The sequence below is a fragment of the Lolium rigidum genome, chromosome 1, assembly GCF_022539505.1.
Source record: "Lolium rigidum isolate FL_2022 chromosome 1, APGP_CSIRO_Lrig_0.1, whole genome shotgun sequence".
In the NCBI taxonomy this organism is placed as follows: Eukaryota; Viridiplantae; Streptophyta; class Magnoliopsida; order Poales; family Poaceae; genus Lolium; species Lolium rigidum.
In genome coordinates, this window is record NC_061508.1 from 10,193,389 (window position 1) to 10,216,395 (window position 23,007).

General features: G+C 45.2%; 1 protein-coding gene across 1 annotated transcript; it reads left to right on the forward strand.

Annotated features, from left to right (window-relative positions):
- Positions 1 to 1,836: 1,836 nt before the first annotated feature.
- Positions 1,837 to 7,490, forward strand: LOC124684898 (ruBisCO large subunit-binding protein subunit beta, chloroplastic). Its single transcript, XM_047219160.1, has 15 exons — positions 1,837 to 1,881; positions 3,205 to 3,419; positions 3,522 to 3,647; positions 4,056 to 4,193; positions 4,280 to 4,375; positions 4,546 to 4,788; positions 4,877 to 5,111; positions 5,188 to 5,357; positions 5,581 to 5,658; positions 5,754 to 5,825; positions 5,959 to 6,063; positions 6,225 to 6,317; positions 6,392 to 6,484; positions 7,016 to 7,139; positions 7,257 to 7,490. Exons 2-15 carry the CDS (start codon positions 3,210 to 3,212, stop codon positions 7,268 to 7,270), a joined length of 1,797 nt encoding a protein of 598 aa, XP_047075116.1. The 5' UTR covers positions 1,837 to 1,881; positions 3,205 to 3,209; the 3' UTR covers positions 7,271 to 7,490.
- The last annotated feature ends 15,517 nt before the right edge of the window (positions 7,491 to 23,007 follow it).

A 23,007-nucleotide genomic window follows, 5' to 3' on the forward strand; every position in this document is an offset into this window, starting at 1 on the left:
GAAACATTCGTATTTAAATGAAGTTGAGTCACTTATTTATAGACAGAGGGAGTAGAAGGGAGTAAAATTGGTTTTATAAACACGAAGTGCTACATTTCCAGGTCCGCCTGCATTTTCAGTTGTATGTTAGTGATGTTCGCTATGTCTGTATGTTGTTTTTCCACGTGGCTAAATATTATGTCATTCTGTTCTTTATGTTATGGTTAATATAGATAAAAGTTACATCTCTCTCTCACTTAAATCTACAATTCTAATTTATGATATGACAAATTTAATAAGATTAAAGTTACATCTATCTCCGTTTAAATCTACAATTGTAAGTTATGACACGATAGAGGTGCTCGCGCGACAATAGTTCACACCCACGATCATGGTCGAAGGCACACAATTGCCACATGCTCTTGCTTATGGACACAAAGGTAAGCAATGCTAGTAGTATTTGCTATATGTTAATACCATGATTAAATTATTGTCAATAGCGATAGCTATGAGTCTATGATGGTGACTTCGCCAATCTGATCACTAAGTGATGTAGAACACAATTGCCACATGATCTTGCTGATGGACAGAAAGGTAAGAAATACTAGTTGTATTTGCTATATGTTGATACCATGATGAAATTATCGTCCACATTGATAGCTAGACGTATGTAGTGGTGATTTCGTCGATCCGAAGACATGCCAATTTAGTCTCTCCTAGGTGCTTCCTCGGTGGGGGAAGGTATGTGTGCGTGCGTTCATAGAGATAAATGTGTGTATGCATTTCTAAGCATATGTGTCTTTAGTGTGTTAAAAAAAAGTACATTTTTCCAGAATTTTCTACATCAGTTAGTGAATCCTTCTTCGTCAATCCATCTACTTTGACTCTTATTTAGTGTACATATCCCTCACACCTAAAATTTCAGACCTTCCTACTATATTCAATTGATTTTTTATTTTAAGAAATTCTTTTTTTCCCTGAAAGGGAATACAAAATACTAATACGAGGGTGTAAATGAAATATACCAAGCCCCTTTGTAAATCCCTTGTGTGAAAATTTAAGACCCCATCCCCTTTCTTCTCCTTCTGTACTACCCCTGTCCAAAAAAGAGTGTTTTAATTTTATCTGGATACCGATGCACGTAGATGCATTTTGCTTGTACATGCTAGTCAAGACATTTATATTAGTACCGAGGGAGTACAATTTCTTGGAATGTTTTTCTACATCACTTAGCGAATCACTCTCGGCATGTCCGACACCGACGAGGCGACGCCTACGGGTGTCACCATGCCCTCCTGAATTGCGTCGGCTGTACCTCCTCCCCAATCCCTTTCGCATACCGGGGGAAATGGTAGGATCAGTCCGGGCAGCAACGGTGTAGTTGTCGCTTTCCTTGTTGAAGGCATCGCTTGGTATGCGGCGCTCCGGTGAGCTAGGAGCGTCGGAGGGAGTTCTCCAGAGGGCGCATCGGTTGCTGGTCGTCATCGTTCCTGTCGAGCTGCCAGTGTCAGCATTTGTTTTCTTTCTCTGTAGTTTCTTCTGGGCTTGGTTGTGTTGTGGCCCGAGAGTGCGTGTTGTATCGGTTGGTTGCTATATTAATACAGCGGGGCGAGAGCCTATTTTGAGGAGTGCATCTCCCTTCAAGTGTAGACTTTTGTAGTAGTATATTAAATTAATTTTTCTTTAATATGTTTTTTTCTGAAAGGAAGTAAAAACATACTCACCAAAGGGTGTAAATGAAAGATGCCAAGCCCCTTTGCAAAACCCTCGTGTATTTAAGACCTCATCCCCTTCCTTCTCCTTCCCCCAACCATACCAAACCCCTCACCCGTCCGTAGCAGCGCCCTACCCCTCCGCCTTATCCTCTCCGCCCGCCTCCTCCTCCTCCGCCGAGGCGCCAAGGTAATGGCCCCCAGCCCTTCTCCCCACTCTCTACCCCCCTCCTCGCGGTGCCGCCTCGCTCGTCGCCCGCCCAATTCGCCCGCCCGGCCGTCGCATTTGCGCGTGGTGGCCAGATTGGCTGGTCGCCAAGTGTTCCGATTCTGGTTCATAGGGTGACCTGAGGATTTGATTGGATGGTCACCAAGTGTTCCGATTCTTGTTCATAGGGTGTGAATTCGGGCGCAGGGAGGGGTTCCAGTTCTTTATCCGGGCGACAATTGACTGGCGCGTGGTTCTTGGTCTGGGATGTTGTATGTGCTACTGTTGGCTTAGTGGGATTAGAACAATTTTACCCAGATGCCGTGGCCTGTTGGTGCTCTCCGGGCTCGCTGGGTTTCCGACTTTGTACTTAACCCGCTGTAATTGGTACATTAGTGCAGAATGGTGTAGACCTTTTTTTTTTTGGCGAATTTGTTAGTTTAGTCGGTGCCAAAGGGTGTGACACTGTGGCTAAGGAGCAAAGGAGCGATGAACCTGCTGTGAATTGCCTTTCTGCAGGGTGTTTTTGAGCTCAACTGTCTGATTTGTCTGCCAGTCTGTTACAAATGGTTTGAATCAAAGTATTGTTTGGGTGGGTGGATAGCATGTACAATTGAACTTGGGTGCACTCTATTGGTTTTCACACATGTTGTTATACTTCAGTAGAGTAACGAACACGCTACCTATTTCTAAGTCTGCAGGGTCTTTTTGAGCTCACCTGTCTGATTTGTCTGCCAGTCTGTTACAAATGGTTTCATTCAAAATATTGTTTGGGTGGGTGGATAGCATGTACAATTGAACTTGTCTGCACTGTATTGGTTTTCATACATGTTGTTACTAGAAAAGAGGTTGGGGCCAGTACTTCAGCAGAGTAGCGAACGCGCAGCCTATTTCTGAGTCTACGTGTTGCAAACTTCAGGAACATCCATAAATTTATGTTTACAGCTGATACATGGATGACCCTGCTTATTTGTATCCTGTTTGGGTGTATATATGTAGACTTTCAGCGGGGCGTAATGCACCTGGAAATTTTGTTTCAACTGTTCCTTTATGTTGATGCCTCAGACACAAAGCGTGGAGATCCATTGGTCATTTTCATTTATCTTTTCAGTACACAAACAATTGAACCTTTTATTTTGATTTAGTGCCTTAGTTACTTGTAGTCACCTTCACTTCCATTATCTGAAGTGAAGCTTGCGCGTGTGTTTATTTTCTTCTGCTCCATGATCTCCGTATTGTGGTTTTTGTACTTGTGTACCCTTTGTGGTGTTCTGTCATTCTAATATTATCACTCCTGCTGCACAGGAAACATGGCTTCACCATTCGGTGCCACTTCTACTGCTGGGCTCATGGCAGCTCCAACTGGCATTGTATCGGACAAGAAGCCATTCTCAGTATCATCTATCTCCCTTGCCAGCCGGCCACGGAATGTGCGTCCTCAGAGGAAATGCAGTTTCAGAGTAAAAGCAGCTAAGGAGCTGTACTTCAACAAGGATGGCTCAGCCACCAAGAAGCTCCAGGTGAGCTTCTCACCTCTTGCACATCCTATACTTTTTTCTTACTATATGGCGGTGTCTGGCGACCCTTGAACATAGGCTAATTTTGCTGTTTCTGTATCTTAGGCTGGAGTCAATAAGCTTGCAGATCTTGTTGGAGTTACATTGGGACCAAAGGGAAGGAATGTTGTTTTGGAGAGCAAGTATGGGTCCCCTAGGATTGTCAATGATGGTGTTACAGTTGCAAGAGAGGTACATTGCAGTGTTATCATGTTATAGAGCTTTTGGTTATCGTCATTGTACTCCAGGATTTGCTTTTTATGCCTACACTTCTGCTGAGATGTTTGTGTTCAGTGATCATACACCAATCCAACTATATTTATTTCATTGTTGATGCATATGATTTTGCATGATGTCACAATTAATCTACATGATCTTGATGTAACACTTCCTGATGACAAGATGAGCACACAAGCCCAACTAGTTCGCTATTCTTTGTACTATATTGATGCTGCACATTCTGTTTTGTATCATGGAAGGGTTGCAGATTTGTTGGATTTTGTTATTGGATGAGTACATACTGCAGGCCTGGGGGTTCTTGTCCCGCAATTCATGATTAGTTTAAAATCAGAGCTTCCAGTAACAATTATTTTACTGCAGGTTGAGCTGGAGGATCCTGTTGAAAATATTGGAGCTAAGTTGGTTAGGCAAGCCGCAGCAAAGACCAATGATTTAGCTGGTGATGGGACAACTACTTCCGTAGTCCTTGCTCAGGGGCTCATTGCTGAGGGTGTTAAGGTATGCCACTACCCACTAGTAGAGATTATTCGTTACCTGTATGATTCTCTATTCTGTAAACCTAAAAATTTGTCCGCTTTCTTCAGGTTATTGCAGCTGGTGCTAATCCTGTACAAATTACTCGCGGTATTGAGAAAACAGCGAAAGCACTTGTTGAGGAACTAAAGAAGATGTCAAAGGAGGTAGAATTTAACTCTTAAGCTGTTAACTCTTAAGCTGTTATGCTGTCAAAATGGTTCTAGTTCTGCCAATCTGCCCCTCAGCAATATGCCAATATTTTTCCAATGCCTGAGTTGGGTCAGATGACTGTTGGTGTAGGCAGCATACTTACAATAGCATTTTCTTGCTCCAGGTTGAAGATAGTGAGCTTGCAGATGTTGCTGCAGTTAGTGCTGGCAACAACTACGAAATTGGTAACATGATAGCTGAGGCTATGAGCAAGGTTGGCCGGAAGGGTGTTGTTACCCTTGAAGAAGGGAGAAGTTCCGAGAACAATCTCTATGTTGTGGAGGGAATGCAGTTTGAGCGTGGTTATATCTCTCCTTATTTTGTGACTGACAGTGAGAAGATGACCACAGAGTACGAGAACTGCAAGGTAAGCTGGAATCTGAGCAGCTGTTAGTTTGTATTTTCTGCTGCTCACTGTCTTTATGGCTCAGATTTTTGATATGTTGTATCTTCAGCTCCTTTTGGTGGACAAAAAGATCACCAACGCGAGGGATCTTATCAATGTTCTGGAGGAAGCCATTAGGGGTCAGTACCCAATTCTGATAATTGCTGAGGATATTGAGCAGGAGGCCCTTGCGACCCTTGTTGTCAACAAGCTTAGAGGATCTTTGAAAATCTGTGCTATCAAGGCACCTGGGTTTGGAGAGCGCAAGACCCAGTACCTGGATGATATTGCCATCCTGACTGGAGGTGAGACTAACATACATTCTGGAGTGTTATCGTGATCACCGATGCTTCTTGTTTGTGACACTCTTTATTTCTGCAGGAACTGTAATCAGAGACGAGGTGGGCCTGTCACTTGACAAGGCAGACAAATCAGTTCTAGGAACGGCAGCGAAGGTTGTCCTTACCAAAGAGTCGACAACCATAGTTGGTGATGGCAGCACCCAGGAAGAAGTGTCGAAGAGGGTTGCACAGATCAAAAATCTCATTGAGGTATGCTATTTACTTTTTGGTCACTTGGCTCGGTAGCGTAGTTCTGGAAGGCTCCATTTCATCATGCTTGTTTCTGGGTGTAGCTTGGAAATTCGTATCCTGTTATTAGAATGTAGTATTGTTTGTCTACAGCTTCATCCTAGCCACAGATTGGAAATTTGTCTGTGTTAGCTCTGTGCGGCAATATTAATTCCGGTCCTAAGTTGTTATGGCTAACTTTCAGGCAGCGGAACAAGATTATGAAAAGGAAAAGCTCAATGAGAGGATAGCAAAGCTTGCTGGTGGTGTTGCTGTCATTCAGGTATTAACAAGGACATACTTTTTTGCATGCTGCTTTTTTTTTTCTCAGTTCGAAAGAAGGGTGATGTGATAAAGTCATGGATTTTTACTTGATAGGTGGGAGCACAAACAGAAACCGAACTTAAAGAGAAAAAGTTGAGAGTTGAGGATGCTCTGAATGCGACTAAGGTAAGTCAGTTGATGCCATGTCGATAAACATTTTAAGATGCCACATTCATCTGCTTCCTCAAGAAAGCAGGATTTAAGTCCATTAGTTTGGTTGTTTCTTCAAACATTCTCAATTGCCTCTTTCTCCTTGCAGGCTGCCGTTGAGGAAGGTATTGTTGTTGGTGGAGGGTGCACTCTTTTGAGACTGGCTGCTAAAGTTGATGCCATCAAGGAGACCTTGGAGAATGATGAACAGAAGGTGAAAACAAAATGAATCCACTCTGCTCTCCTTTGAGTGTTTTACTCAGGATGAAATTCCATTACACTTCTAAGCCTTTCAACCCAATGCAACCACTCTACATGAGTCAGATACTATCATGTTTGGCGCTTCAGTTTGACATGTTACTGCCATTTTTCTAGGTCGGTGCTGAAATAGTGAGGAGGGCGTTGTGCTACCCACTTAAATTGATCGCCAAGAATGCCGGTGTCAATGGCAGTGTTGTCACTGAGAAGGTTAGAGCTTGTTACTCAAAATGGGGTATTTTCCCGCGTGGATCTGCATAACATGAAAAATGCTGCTGTGCCAGGTTCTTTCTAACGATAACACCAAATTCGGCTACAATGCTGCTACTGGGCAGTATGAGGACTTGATGGCTGCTGGTATCATTGACCCCACTAAGGTTTGTAGCCCTCCTCCTGCCACTCTTGCTTTCACCATTATGAAATTGATATTGCAGTTAGGTTAGGTGGTGATGCAGTTTTGGGCATCATTATTCTGTCTTTGCTATTGGGGTTGCATCCTATTTTTTCTTAGATCAGTGCCCTTTTTCTTTTGGGGGATTTAGTCTTGCTACTTTGGGATAAAGTGTCCAGATCTAATCTTGTAGTGTCTAGTCCTAGAAAGACAAGAGGGAACCAAAAGGATAAACAAAGGTAGTCTATATTGCTAGCCTCAATTTTGTATCACTGTGAAAGAACTTCGGGAACTGCAAAGGGATAAAAGAAGTAAAGAACAACTAAATGTATCTGCTTTGCTTAAATCTAGTTTGAGAACAATGATCGGAAAAGGAACATGTTGTACTGTTCCCCTTGCATGTGGTTTAGCCTATGATTTGGTTCCTTCTTTCTCTTGCACACAATTTTTTTTGGTGTGACTGAAGTGTGACTATGAAGAGTCCGGTTTCCTGACGATGATGAAATGTCCAATACAGGTGGTGAGATGTTGCCTGGAGCATGCTGCGTCGGTGGCCAAGACCTTCCTGACATCAGACGTTGTTGTCGTCGAGATCAAGGAGGCTGAGCCCGCGCCCCTCGCTAACCCAATGGACAACTCCGGTACGTGACCATTGCTGTGTCCAACATTTCCCGGACCAAGCTTCATTTTCTGCAAACCTCTTTTGAAATGAAACATGCTGTTGACTGTTGCTGCTTTTGTGCTTTGATCACCGCCAGGCTACGGGTACTGATGAATGACGGTGGAGTTTCACCAGCGGAGGAAAAGCGGCGCTCATCAGTTATTTTTGGTAGCACGAACCAAGTTTTGCCTAGAGAGGTCGATGATGTAGTCTCGAGATAACAATGTGATGTGTTGTGCCGCCGTAAAGGCGAAATAAACAGAGAAACGTTAGTGGAATTCTTGATGTAATTGGAACATACCATTTTTACGTGGAAAAATGTTGGAATCTTTTACATGGTTTGCTCCGAACTTTCTTTCGTCCCAGTTTAAATCTTTTTTTCTTGATGTAAACCCGAGATACTGTTATCCTCTGAGCCAGCCACCTGCCAGGGGGAGCTTGGCATTTCTTGGATCTACATTGCCACATTGGTTAGAGAAGCTTCCTTGTGACAACATGATTTAGCTGATGAGGAGATTACCATATATGTAGTCCTTGTCAGGTACAAAACATAATTTATTGCATACTGTGATAGCAGTTCAGTTTATAAAGGAAGCACACATTCTTTTTCTGTAGGTAGTTGCTGCTGGAGCTAATCCACGACAGATAAACTGGCATCTGTACTCACAATTAAAGTCATCTGCAGACAGCTCTTTCATCTCTATGACTTATCAGGCGACGCAAAAAACATTTCTCCATCCTTTCTAAAAGATAAGACATACTATATGTAAATTTGTTCAAGTTTATCGAAATAAATATTAGTGTGGTGCAAAATTTGAGTTGAGTACATATGCGGAAAAGTCCGGTTTGAACATGGGTGCATGTGAACCCTAGTTGGAAATGCATTTTCCAAATGTTAAAAAATTCTGAAATAAAAATATCCGGGTACGTACGCATGTTTCATGTGTGCGTAGAAAGTTTTCGCAGAGAAACCACTTTTTTATTTCAGAATCTAAAAAAGACAAAATACGTAACATAAAACATATTTAAAAAGTTTCACTTTTTTGCCGAGACAAAATAAAAAGTTTTTTCGTCACGAAACTCATGTTCGGGGCACATATTTGAGATCATCTGGGAAATCATTTCGTGTTTCGATTTTTAAAACATGTTTTGACATCACAAACCGAACTTTTCAAAAAGTGGGTTCACATGCCCCCCATGTTCTATATATGCACACTCGTACATATGCACGATATAGAAGAGACCAGCTAGAGCCAACACTCACCTGTATAGCAGGCCGGATACAGAAAACAAGCCCAGCAGGCCAGGGAACAGTAGCCCACCTTGAAAGACTAGGGGACGTACTACTAATATTTCCCCCCTTTCCATTCATCGTCACTACACTACCACTATGCTAAAAAAAACTACAACTAGAATGGCGATTTCTTCAATTAGGATTTCTTCAAGAACCAGGGGAGTTGCCACTTCTTTTGCTATATGTTTTCTTAGTTCCATTAATTGTTCTCCTCCAAATAAGATGCTTCAATTTGTAATGCACAAAAGAGAAGTAGTTGTGCATGTGCAGATGTTACCGTGCATCCCTACCGCAACTGTGCTGTTCTTAATTGACAGTATGCTAATGTCCTTCAGGTTAAAAGAATCCCAACAACTTTCACTTCAAAATGGGACTACACGAGATCATTCGAGGTGCAGTTGATGGAAGAAACTCGTGCCCATCTCTGCTCTGCGCTGGAAGACATTAGGCATGCGGCCATGGCTCAAGTGGACCGGATTGAGGGCAGGTGTGTCTGGTTTAAGGCAGCTACAACATCAGATTGTTGTCATTCCCCAAAGGACGAGGATATACTAGTTTTCACGAAACGAAATCCAACGCAGTCCTCGGGCTTGAAGCCATAAGTCATAGGTCTAGTTAGAGGTGAAACGGGACTCGACCAACAATGCCAAATGCACCACGGTAGAGCTGCTGTCCTTCCCTGCCATCAAAGAACATGGGGGTCTCTTCGCGGTGTTCCTGATCAATCAAAAGTCGTCCAATCGTATACTGTATGCACTGAGGCTGCGAACGGAGACGTTTCCGGATCTTAGGCTCATTAGCAAGATAGCAGAGTATACTCCAGGGGCATGCTCTCCATTTCTGTGTGCTCTCCATCACATGATTTAGTTTCTAGCGACTATCCTCGCAGTATGTTGCGATGGTTATGTAAGTTTCCTTTTCTGATGACAGGCTTCAAGAGAGAAATTCACTGTTGCCAGAACTACCTGATTTACAGTTACCAGAGGATGTGCTTAATGGCCTTGAAAAGTTCAACCTCAACACCTCGCGGTAGAAGACGGTGCTCAGATTTTCGATCGGGCGATGACAACGTTTGTGCATTGTTTTCTTCTTGAAGGCGTTACTTTTGATGCAAAGGATATAATGGCCGATGCAAAGGAAAGAGGATGCTTCTGTAATGGTAACGACGACAAAGACCTCGCGGCCACGATAAGCAACGACGTTACAGGGTGTAGACAGTCTGCTTGAGATGGAAAACAACGTCATGCAGGCGTGTCATGATCAGGGGTATGGATGAGTTGATCCCTAGTTCTTTTTTTTTCGATAAAGGATGTTTTTATTACTTTTGGAAGCAATTACATCTAGCCTCTGCACAACCAGGATGCACACAGCCATTTTGTTGTCTCAAGTTCAGAAAGATAAGAAATAAAAACTAGGCGAGATACATATCGGAACGATGAATCATATAACGCCTAAGGAGTAGGTGGTGCATCTATCCGTAGACTATGCTGCCACCCATGTTGGAAAAAAGTATCCCTCGCCGTAGCCTCCAACCGTGTACAGACCTCCGTAAATAGGTCTCGGTTTTCCACTCGCTGAAGAGGTAACCACGAACGGAGAATACCTCAACATCTGTAGATGACCTGCAACAAAGAGCAATTTATATCATTAAAAATCTTGTCATTTCTACATAGCCAAAGCGCCCAGATAACTGCTAGCGCCCCCACCCTAAGAAGCAACTTAAACCTTGAATCGACACCATGAAGCCAATTGCCAAAGACATTGGCAACATTAGTCGGAGGATACAGGGTAGTAGACGCTACTTGGATGACTGACCATATAGATCTCGCGAACTGGCACTGGAAGAATAAGTGTTTGATTGTTTCGTCGTGATGACAGAAAACACATCGAGTACTCCCATGCCAATTACGCTTAACAAGATTGTCTTTGGTGAGAATTACCCCTCGACGAAGATACCATCCAAATTTTTTAATTTTTAATGGTATCTTCATCTTCCAAATCTTCTTGTTATTATCAAGCTGGTAAATCGAGAAGAAGGATCGCGTTGTAGAAAGATTTTACAGAGAAAGTACCATTGACATGAAGGTTCCATCTAAATTCTTCTGGTTCGTCCGATAATTGAATATCTCCGAGCCGTTGAATTAAGGTATTCTATGCCACAAGTCTTTGTCCAAGTAAAACCCGTCTGAACGTCACATTCGGAGGTGAGGTAGCCATTACAGTAGCAATGGTATCACCTTGACGGCGAGCAATCCTATAAAGAGCTGGATACTGTTCACTTAAGGGTGCATTGTCTAGCCAAGCATCTTCCCAGAATCGTATATGTGCTCCATTCCTGATTGAGAAAGTGCCATGGCGAAAAAATTCATTTTTTGTCGCCATTAGGACAGCCCAGAAGTGAGAATCCCCTGGTTTCCAAACCACTTGGGATAATGTCTTCGAACCGATATACTTTCTCCGAAGAATAGTTTGCCAAGTCCCATCCTCAGTGAGGAGCTTAAACAGCCATTTACCCAGTAGAGCTGAATTCTTGACCTCCAAGTCATGAACTCCAAGCCCTCCTTGGTCTTTGGGACTACAAACTATACTCCACTTAACCAGTCGATTTTTTTTTCTCGCTGTCCCCTTGCCAAAAGAATCTGGATCGATAATAATCGAGTTTATGCAGAATTCCTTTCGGTAGGATGAAAAATGATAACATATACAGTACCATATTTATGATTACCGAATTAATGAGTACCAATCTTCCACCCAGGAACAACAATTTACCTTTCCAACTACTAAGGCATTTTTGTAGTCTTTCTTCCACTAATTTCCATTCCGCGATTGTAAGCCTCCGATAATGAATCGGAATACCCAAATAACGAATCGGAAATTGGCCTTGCCCGCAACCAAACAAGTCTGTATACAGAGTCATATCATTTTGGGCATCACCGAAACAGAACAATTCGCTTTTATGGAAATTAATTTTCAATCCTGACAATTGCTCAAAAGCCGCTAAAATTAATTTCAGATTTTGAGCTTTTTCAAGATCATGATCCATAAACAGAATTGTATCATCGGTATATTGAAGTATAGATAAGCCACCATCAACTAGATGTGGAATCACTCCTTCAATCTGGTCATCAGCCTTAGCCCGCTCTATGAGTATAGCCAGCATATCCGCTACAATGTTAAACAACATCGGTGATAACGGATCCCCTTGGCGTAACCCTTTTCGTGTTTGGAAATAGTGACCGGTGTCATCATTAACCCGGATTGCGACACTGCCTCCATACACAAAATCATTTATCAGAGCGCGCCACTCTGGAGAAAAACCTTTCATCCTGTAGAAAAGACCACTTAACTTTATCATACGCCTTTTCAAAATCTAGTTTTAAAATAACCCCATTTAGTTTCTTAGAATGCATCTCATGTACCGTCTCATGCAAGACCGCCACACCATCAAGGATGTTCCTTCCTTGCATAAAGGCTGTCTGTGATGGCTGGCCAACATGATCCGCAACCGTATTAAGTCTAATGGTGGCCACTTTCGTGAAAATCTTGAAACTTACATTTAAGAGGCAAATAGGTCTATATTGTTGAATCCTTTCTGCCTCATTAACTTTCGGTAACAAGATTACTTCACCAAAATTTAGACGAAATAATTCTAGTTGTCCAGAGTGTAGGTCACTGAACAAATCTAGAAGGTCCAATTTAATCGTGTCCCAGAAAGTTTGATAAAACTCGGCTGGGAAACCATCAGGACCCGGTGCTTTCTTGCATTCCATTTGGAAAACTGCCTTCTGAACCTCTTCCTCGGTATAAGGTGCGGTTAGTAGACCATTTTTCTCAATGGAAACTTGGGGTATATCGTCCGTTAAGTCCTCATTAAGAGAGAAGGTACTTTCCTCCGGAGGACCAAACAAACCTTTATAATAATTAGTAATGTAAGATTTGAGTTGCTCATGGCCTTCAATCAACCCTTCATCCCTAGTTCTTGTTTTGACGAAAGCCTTTTGGTTCTAAACTAACTGATTGCCGGAAGGAACACGCGCTTAATCTGTTTGATCAGTAACCTTACTATATGATTCTCACACAGCGGGCAGACAGACGTAGCGATGTGGCTGATGTGGTTGTCAATCACTTGCGGTGGCATTATGGTACTTGCTGGAGGGCCAACTGAATAAATTTTGCATCCAAGTGTGCATATAACATACTAGAAACTCTTGTTTCGTGACTTGCAGAAATTAGTATCGACTCTTGTACTGTAACAGTATGAAAGCCTTGAGATTTCCAGAAGGCCATTGTTCTTTCTTGGATATATTGCATTATATACTAGTAGTTAAATTTACTACCGTTCCCGGTAACCATGCAAGTGTTAGCGTGCGCATCTAGATGAAGCCAGCATCTATTTGATTGAGCTTTGCAGAATATTTCCTTACCTACAACACTGCTACACATAGTATGCGTTCATGACATCGAATTGGCACTTGATAGAGCTATGAAGAAAGATTAGATTTGATCATAGTTGATAGCTAGAGGTCTTGTGTTTATATGCATGTTTTCAGTGTCTATGCTAGTGCTGCTGTTACCCTGGATTTCAACTCGGTCATCTATGGTTCTTTCTAACCCATTGTTGATGAAAATAAAAAGAGTTACAACTTACAAACATCTTGCCATATAGGTTTGTTGCACAGACTGAAACTGAAACTCAAGGAGAAGCTTAGAGAGGAAGATGCTTATAGAATGCAGCAAACTAATTGTTCTTATTACATCTACATTATTCAGCCACCAGACTTCCTGTGTCTGTTGTGGGCTTGTGTAGATTGATGCACTATACTATCAGTGTGTTAATCCACATGCCTTTTATATCTGTAGTAGTTCAGTGCTAACTTAAATCAGTTGCGAGCTTTCCAGTTAGGCTGCCATTTAAGATGGGTTTATTGTTGGTGGTGTATACTGTTTCTCAGGCTGGCATATAAAGTTGACTCCATCATAGCATCAGAATAAAGAGCAAATGGTAGGACAATGGAATCATCATCATTTAGGCAGTTATTTGATGTTAGTATTAGTGTATCTATTCAGTTATTTTGTGTGTACCTTCTTTCTATTCGTTTCTGAAGGGGGTTTGTGTATCTTGGCCAGCTGGAAATTCTGTTTGTAGTTGTCATTGACTTAAATTGTGTGATTGAGATGGTTTGAACACCATTTTAGCTAGTATATAAAGCATGGCTCACTGGCGTGGCGGCTTTGTGCTTGCAAAATCTGAAAAAAGAATGCTTCCTCAATCAGTTATTGCTGTCAATGACATGTTGAAGTATAAGATGGATTCATTTCTGGTTCCTGATTGTTTTGTAGAGATTATGTTGCGTTTTGATGCATTTATAGAAAAATTAGTTTTTACAGCAAGCTCAGGATGAGTCAACGTCGCACCATACAACTCAACCAAGTAGATACAAGTAGCGGCATCAGGTTAAAAAAAAAGTAGTGGCAGGATCAAGGCATGAAAGCCGACCGTGCCAGGGGCAGCCCAAGAGCAAGAGTTGAATCGAATCGTGTCAAGAAGAGTACTCATGGGAGGGGCGCTTTGCGATGCTTCCAAATCCACTACGCCATCAACATAATGGGCAACAAAGCACCCTTTCACAATGCGCAGGGGAGGGGGGAGGGGGGCAAGGGGGAGGGGTTTAGGGTTTAGAGGTACCCATAAAGCACCACTCAACCAGTGGATCGGACGGATCCAACCATCTTCTTAGACTAGGTGATTGGCACTTTGTAGGAAATATTTGGTTGGTGCCCAAATTTTCCCTACCATTTTTTTTGGCAGCCTACAATATTTTGGTCCTTGCTTTGTTGGTTGACGGAAGTTTGGTTGCCTATGGAATCTTGCTGACTCTTTTCGCATTTCCTTCACAAATCCTGCTAAGTTCTTGGCCAACATGTGGTCAAGTAATCTCTAACCAATATTTTGGCTCGCCAATGGTTGTCAATATTTAACCAAGGCGGCCTATGGCATGAACCAAACATGCCCCGAAGAGCATCTTCACCGGCGTGCCCCATAGCTATCCCAATAGAGATTTGAGGGTTCGGCGCTATTTTTGATCCACACTAGCGCGTCTCAAAAGTAGCCGGCTAGTTTTGGAGTTCAATACAATCGCTGGCTACCTCGTTCCAGCCCCTACGTGGAAGGACCGAGTTGGGGTCGCCAGCACTCCCGTCCATATAGTATTTTTCCTTGCGGGACCCTCTTGGCAGCCAAACCCGCCCATTCTCCACCCGCTCCGCCCCCTCCCGATCCGTCTCCCAGCCCCCCCAATCGCCATCTTCACCTCCTCCCCCGACCTTTGCCCTCCCACCCGAAACCGCTGCCGACGCCTCCACCATCTAGCACCTGCCGGGTTGCCGAACCCAACGTCGACATTGACATCTCCCACGGCGCCCACCGCCACAAGGTGTTTGGCGTATCGCCACGATGTACAATGACGACGAGATGATGGCGCAGCTGTTCATGCAGGAGGAAGCCAATGCCACCTTCTCTAACTTTGCCAACACCCGCTCACCGTCAGCACGTCTCGACGTGGCGGTTCGAGGGTTGGGAAGGCGCCGAACAAGGACCGGCATTGTCAAGCCAACACACTGTTGCCTGACCCCGACTACTTCACCGACAAGGCAACACATACCCAAGGATTTTTTGCGCTGATTTAGGATGAACAAGGAGCTGTTAATGAACATTGTGTTTGGCGTCAGGGAGTATGACTTATACTTCATCTGCAAGAAAGACTGCACCGGATTTTGCGGGTTCCCATCTGTTCATAAGTGCACGGTTGTTATGCGTTGTCTTGCATATGGAGCTCCCTCAGATGCAGACTATCTGCAAATGGCCAAGCCGACATGCTTCGAGACTATCTACAGGTTTTGCATGGCAGTGATTGCACTGTTTGGACTGTTTGAGGGCACCAAATGAAGAAGACACAACTCGGATCGTGGCACAAAACGCTACAACAAGTTTTCCTGGGATGTTGCACTGTGGTTGGAAGAATTGCTCATTTTCTTGGCAAGGGATGTACAAGGGACACACTGGAGAGTGCAATGTTATACTTGAGGCAGTGACTAACATGACCTCTAGATTTGGCATGGCATGAACTCACAACGATATCAACGTGCTGCAATGCTCTCCGGTGTTTGCAAGGCTAGCTGAGGGACATGCTCCGCCGGTCAACTTCGAGATGAACGGCTACACATACAATAAGGGGTACTATCTAGCCAATGGTATCTATCCATAGTATGCTATATTTGTGAAGACAATTCCAGCTGCTTTGGAGAAGGAATCTTATTTTGTGACATTCCACGAAGCATGTCACAAAGCATGTCACAAGGATGTAGAGAGTACATTTGGTGTGCTCCAACAATGTTTTGTCATGTGATCATGCACAACGTCATCATTGAGAGTGAGTGCGACGCACCAGCAGATGAGGACCATCCATTTAATTTCGGCCTAGTTTGCTTCTTTCCTCGGGATGTATGAAGAAATCCAAGATGCTGGTATTCATACTCAACTACAGAATGTTTTATTTGAGCATTTATGAGTGCAGAGAGGAAACGCCCCATGGTTCATGACTTGTTGGATTGCAATTTATTTGATTCTTGTATGGACAATTAATTTTGAACTATTTGTGTGAAATAAAATGTGCGTTTAAAAACTTCAAATACACTTGAAATTATTGTTTAAACTATGCTAAATTTAAAATTCGGTGAAAAGAAAAAACCATTTTTTTCTAAGGGGCGGCTATGGTCATCTCTAAACTAAGAAGCTCATGCCGGTGCACCCCGTATAACTGTGCCGGCAGGGGCGTATCCAGTAGGGGTGCCATGGCACCCGTGACACCCCCTTCAAAAACACAACGAACTTTTTACCTAGTAGTATTTGGGTTAACCTTGTGTATATATTGGGTGTAAACAAGGTAAATTAACAAGCTCTTATGATCATAACTTCAAACTACTGAAACAACGGTCTATTTTAGGCTAAGTGTGAAGCACAATGAAAAATATTTTAACCTTGGCACCCCCGTCGATATTGTTCTAGATCCGCCACGGTGTGCCGGTGCTGCCGGCTACTAGATGGAGCTCACCGGTGGAACCACTTTGTGACCCAACTGCGGTTTCGTTCATCTTCGTGCAATGATCACGGCAGTTGGGAGCAGTTCTCACTGCAGGTTGTGTGCGGCAGTGCCAAGAGCATCTTCAGATGCGTCCTCCAAAACATCTTCCAAATGGCGCCGGATCAAGTGTTTAGGAACGCGTTTTTTCGTGTCGCGTTTGGGATGTCGCTCCCAGTCGCATCTCCCAGCCGCGGCCCCTAAACATAAATTCAAATATTTATATTCGAAAGAGATTGTTTCCGCTAAAGTCCTTGTCGCGATCGAAGTAGCCGCGATCAAAATTCACATAAAAATCACCTTATCATTCATAACCAAGAGGAATGATTCTAAACGCGCATCAAAATCTCAAACTGACAGCTCGTTCGGTCAGCTGCAAATCTATGAGACGGATTCCTCCATGTGTACCGTGAAAAAATTGAACAGAGGCTCACCGTACGTGGCAAGGAGATTCCTGCTCCAACAGTTCGACGCATTTCGGACATCCGAAATGTCTATTTGCGTCGGCCGCGGACACCATATGGCCCAGGGCGATCGTTTGCGTCGGGGCTACCTTCAGCGGTGCGGAAGCATTTTTTTAGCGGAGACAGCGTTAAGGTCGTTAATGGCGTTTTACGTCCCATCGAGAACTGCCGCCGGCGATTAACTGTTCTCGCGCGACGACGGTCGTTCCCGCGCGTGGCCAATACATTGACAAGTTTCGCCGGCGTTTCGCGTGCGCAAGAAACGACCTGCGTGGCAACGCAGTTTCCCGCCCCACCGTGGCTATCCTCAAGCTAAACCCTAGCATCCATCCATGGCCGAGCACAACCTTAGCTGGGATCAGGTAGTTCAGATGTGCCGCCACGCCCACCCGGAGGAGGACGAGGAGCTAGTCGCCGCCGCCGTTCAGGCCGACCAGCTAGACCTGGAGGCGGCGGCGGCGGAGGCGGAGGCGACAGAGCGCGCGGAATGGCACCTCGCGGCGACCAGAGCGGAAATCACCGACGCCAAGGTCGAGCTCACCGACGCCAGGGCGGCGCTCGCGGAGGCGCGGGCGGCAATGGCAGTCCCTCCAGCGGCCCCACCAGTGAACGTCGTCATCCACGACATCGCCGCCGCCGCCGCTGACGACGACGTCGTACCCGGCCGCTTTGAGTGCGCCGGCGACCAGCGGATTCTGCTCGCGTCCTTCGAGACCCTGGCTGGGGAAGCCCTGCACCGTTAGGCTTGGGCAGCGGAGGAGGAAGCCCACAGCTATGCGGTTGCCATGGCTCGGGGGTACATGTGCTCCGACCTGGACTCGCTCCAGCGGAGGGGGCCTTCTCCGGGCGGGTCGAGCAGGAGAACCGGGAGCTGGCGGGCGCCATCGCCGCCAGGGACGAAGCGGTCGCGGAGGCAGCTAGGGACAGGGCCCGCTTCGACGCCCAGCTGGCGGGGTTGCAGGCGGCGGCCGCGGAGGTGGCCTAGGCGGCGGCGGCCCAGGTGGAGGTGGCGAAGGTGGAGGCGGAGGCCAATTCTATGGCCAGGAGAGTCATGTGGGACTCCTCTCTGGCCGAGGCCCTCGAACGCCGCAAGCGGCAGGACGAGGTGTCCCATGTACGGCGTGTGCAGCGTGTGCAGCGTGCGTGAAGCGCTCCCGCTTCGACGGCGCTGGCCCCTCCGACTGCCAGTAGTAGGCCGCGCGATGGCGAGTAGGCATGGCCGTTGTAGTTTTAGGTTAACTCGACTAACCATCTCTGTAAAGATGATCATTTTGGCCAACCAATAGTAATGAAGACATATTTTGTTACCTAGTTACTGCCGATCGGGCCCAAATGCAACGCGGCCCGATCACTTTGCGCCCCGACTAGAAATGGTACCAGACGTATTTTTCGACCCGGTGGACGCAAAGGGTCGCTCAGCTGTAGTATTGCTCCCCTGGGCAAATCGTTCCCCTGGTAGTACTGCTCCCTAGCTTAATTAGCGATGCAGGTGCACCTCCATCCCCTGCATCTGCATCTGCACTCAATCTCTCTCTCTAATCTGCTCTTCTGCCTCAGCATTCAGGTTTCGTACGGTATGGGCTTCTGATCCGATTTATCAAAAGCGGTACAAGTTCCTCCTTTTGACCGTCTGTGGCAACGAACGAGCGAATCAGCCCAAAGGGCAAAGTTCTCTGGCTCCCACGACAGCACAGCCAGCCATGCTGCCCACACATGCATGCAGCCTGCAGGCTGCAGCTATGCTCGCACGCCTGCTCTGCTTCTTCTTGTGAAACAACTCCCCCGACACTATTTCGCCAATGGTACAATACGAACACGAAAGCTGGTATTCTAGACCTAAATTCTTGCTGTGACACATTTTGGCCTTCATTTTGCCTAAATATATAACCAGTGTTTGGGGCCGAAGTGAGTAGCTCGAATTGGTCAACGTGTTTGGGTGCTCGGAAGGCCGTTTCTCGTTTTCACAAGGTCAAAAATCAAACGATTAGTTTGCAAAGTCGCATGGAAAAACTAAAGCGCGCGATGTTTAAAGCGGTCTAAAAGTTAGCTCGCAAGAAACGCTTGGATCGATCATTTTTTCTAGGGACAGGTGCTGACGAGCGCAAATCGGCCAAAGTCCTGCACCGAGGAAACACGTCAAAGGCGGGAGCTGCAAACTTGTTCCACGTTTAGGCGCGCAAAGTAGTCATACCGCCCGCCATAGTCGATCACCACCTAGCGAAAAGGAAATCCCATTAGAGAAGAAGGCGACGACAGCGACGATCTAGATCTACGGCGGTACAGTCGACTGAGGAGATCTCCGGGACCGTCTCTGTCAACCTCTCCATCGCGCTGTCCAACTAGTGTGAGAGTGCCCGGTCTCCTGGAGCGGCGACCTATCACGACCTCTATCAACCTCTAATCCCTTCGTCTCTAGCTCCAGTAGAATGAGTACGCCTTCAAAGAAGATCGTAAGCTCGAGCAACCCACTCCTGCCCCTATTGTTACTGTTTTAGCCTAGATTCATGCCGATTTAGCTCATGATTATGCCACATCGAAATACTTAGGCCGATCTACACAAGATGTTTGTTCAAGAGGGTGCCCTCGTAGGTGCGATTCAGACACGGGTCTTCTGTCTCCATGCGAGAGCCATTCGTTGATACACTAGCCCCCGCATCTCATACGCACCAATGTTTGTCTGCGATAGAGAGAGGATGAACAATCTGAACTACATCTACAACAATGGTGATGTCGAAGCTGTGAACATGCTTAGGATGAAAAAGATGCTTTTAACCAACTCGTGAACACATTGAGGTCTAGGTAGTAGCTCAGAGACAGCATCCACACCTATATCGAGGAGCAACTGAGTATGTTCCTTCATGTTGTTGGGCACAACTAAAAATTCCGAGTCGTCCATAGCACTTGGAAGAGATCGACTGAGACAGTCTCTAGGTACTTCAAGGAAGCCCCCTAGGCTATTGGAGAACTGGGAGGAGAGATGATGAAGTATGCATCTTCCAGCACTCCCAACAAGATCGCTGAAAGTCGCTGCTAGTTTCCATATTTCAAGGTGATCAACACTTTGTAGAACCGATTTACATATTTGTACATCATATTTCAAGGTAAAGCATGTGCTTTACACATTTGTACAACACAAATGCCTAAGCATTTGTTCATGTTCTGCCAGGATTGTGTTGGGGCAACAGATGGTACTCATATCACAACAGAAGTGCCCAGAAGCCAGTTCTTGTTTACAAGGGATATAGCACTACACCAACCAGAATGTGGTTGCCGCTGTTAACTTCGATATGAAGTTGACATATGTGCTTGCTGGGTGGGAAGGATCGGCCCATGATGCTTCAATTCTGACTAACAACTTGGAGGCCTGAATGTTCCTGAGGGTAAGTTCTACCTTGCTGATGACGACTATGCATGCCATCCTAGTTTTCTCCCACCCTTCAGAGGTCCCCAAGGTAACACCTCAAAGAGTTATCTACATGGTTCTACCCCAGGAATGCCAAGGAATTCTTCAATATTAGACAACGACACCGTCGCCTGGATCTAAAGAAGAAGAAGCAGCATTTTTCATGTCGTGTTGTGTTATGAACAACTCAAGTTTGTGTTTGTGTGTGTGTATAAGGACTACTTGTGTGCTAAACTACCATTCGATATTAGCTAGGGCTAAACTACTTGTGTTAAACTGCTATTTTGAAGTAGCTAAGGCTAAAGGTCGACGTTATAATAGTCTTGCTTGTTAGTTTATTTAATTTCTCTTATGATGCATGTTTGTTCGAAGTGATGAGGGTAACCCCACCACTTGAGAGAAGTGATAACTAGAATACGGGGACGACGGATTACCAATCAGGCCAAGATTCGTGCTTCATACGCAGATGGCAGCTTAGTTGGCAACCAAACAACGTGCACAAATAGGCTAAAAAAGTTTGTTAGAAACCAAACAAACTATCATCCAGATATATAGACTTGGACAACTTGAACATGGCTCAAGCAAGAAGATCTCGCCCGATGCCGAAATATGCGAGATCAAGGCTCATGCGGCAATTCCTTTCTTAGTCCACAAATTCTAGACTAGATCTTTTTGCAGTTGGCAATGAAGTGAAATTTTTGATGCATGGGGAGGAAAGCTTCGACGAGAGTGCTCTCTAGCAATCATATGAATGATCATCACTCACTAGACCATCTTATTCGATTTTCGTCCCGAAGACCTGTAGGAAACCCTAGCCGCCTTCGGGTCGCTCACAGGCGACCCCGAGGCGCCCCCGCCCGCCGCCGCCAGGAACCCACCCCCCGCACCCTATGCCCCCGCTGCCGCCGGAGGAGGCCGTCCCACGGTGGACGACGACGGACCCCACCCGCCCACTCGCAAGGTGTTCGTCGAATTGCCGCGATGGATAGGGACGATGAGATGATGGTGCAACTGGTGACGGAGGAGCAGAACGCTGAGGCTGTCTGGCGGCAACAGGAGCAGCTGATTCTGACGTGCTCGCTCCGTGTTCGCTAGCCTCGACGTGGTGGCTCAAAGCCAGGCAAGAGGAGGAACATCAACCGGCATCGTCAAGCCGACGCCATGCTGCTTGACGATGCGACTTATTCGCCGAAGGAATTTTGGCGCCGATTTAGGATGAATAAGGATATGTTCATGAAGATTGTCTTCAGCGTTAGGGAGTACGACGACTATTTCATGATCAAGCAAGATTGCATATGTTTCTGGGGCTTCACCTCAATCCAGAATTGCACTGCTGCAATACGTTATCTTGCATACGGAGCTCCTGCAGATACAGTCAATGACTACATGCGGATGGCGAAGTCGACATGTTCACATACTCTTTACAGGTTTTGCCGAGCCATCATAGTGGTGTTTGGTATAGACTATTTGAGAGCACCAAGGGTAGATGATATAGCTCGGATCCTAGAAAATAATGCAACACGAGGGTTTCATGGGATGCTCAGAAACATAGACTATATGCATTGGGGCTGAAGAATTGCCCCTTTTCTTGGCAAGGGATCTACAAGGGACATGTTGGTGAGTGCAGTGTCATTCTAGAGGCGGTGACAGACCATGAACTTTGGATTTGACATGTTTTTTTTTGGAATGGAGGGAACAAACAATCGTATCAACGTGCTGCAGCGCTCTCCAGTGTTTTCCAGGCTAGTTAAGGGACAAACTTCTGCCGTGAACTTTGAAATAAATGGCCGCGCATACAACAAGGGGTACTACCTTGCTGATGGTATCTACCCAACGTATGCTACATTTATGAAGAAAATCCCGGTTCCAGCTTCCGAGATGGGGACGCTTATTTTGCAACATGCCAGGAAGCAGCACACAAGGATGTTGAGCATGCTTTTGGTGGTGCTTCAACAGCGTTTCGCCGTTGTCAGGTAGCATGCTCTCACTTGGTCTGAGTCTCAGATGTGGGAGGTGATGAACGCATATGTGATCATGCATAACATGATCATTGAGAGCGAGCGCGACGAACCTGTGCATGATGATCAACCATTTGATTATCAAAGGCCTCTTGCTGAGGTAGAGCATGTACCCCAAGAATTTGGCGCTTTCTTTCACATGCATCAGGAAATCCGAGATGCAGGTATTCATGCTCAACTTCAGACGGATCTAGCTGTGCATTTGTGGACGGGTAGAGGAGCCGCGAACAATGCATGATTTAATTTGAATTATTGTATGAATAATTTAATTTTTATTGTGTGATTGTATGAATAATTTATTTTCTATTTATGTCATTGTATGAATAATCAAAATATTGTATGAACAATTTTTATGATTGGTATGTTGTTTTAAAATATTGTAGAAAGAAAATAAAAGTTTTTGGGGCTGTCGTATAGAGGCGTCGATGTGAGAATATCATCTCCAAATAGATGATGCAGTGCTGGCATCTCCCATACAGCTTCGTTGATGCTTGTACTGGCGCCTATTTAGAGAACACGTGGGAGATGCCT

What these genes read in the sequence shown, in the direction of transcription:
- LOC124684898 (XM_047219160.1), top strand. Translation starts at nt 3,210, where the DNA reads ATGGCTTCACCATTCGGTGCCACTTCTACTGCTGGGCTCATGGCAGCT. An exon ending in TAAAGAAGATGTCAAAGGAG is followed by an intron (nt 4,376 to 4,545) that starts GTAGAATTTAAC and finishes TTCTTGCTCCAG; the next exon opens with GTTGAAGATAGTGAGCTTGC. An exon ending in TATTGCCATCCTGACTGGAG is followed by an intron (nt 5,112 to 5,187) that starts GTGAGACTAACA and finishes TTATTTCTGCAG; the next exon opens with GAACTGTAATCAGAGACGAG.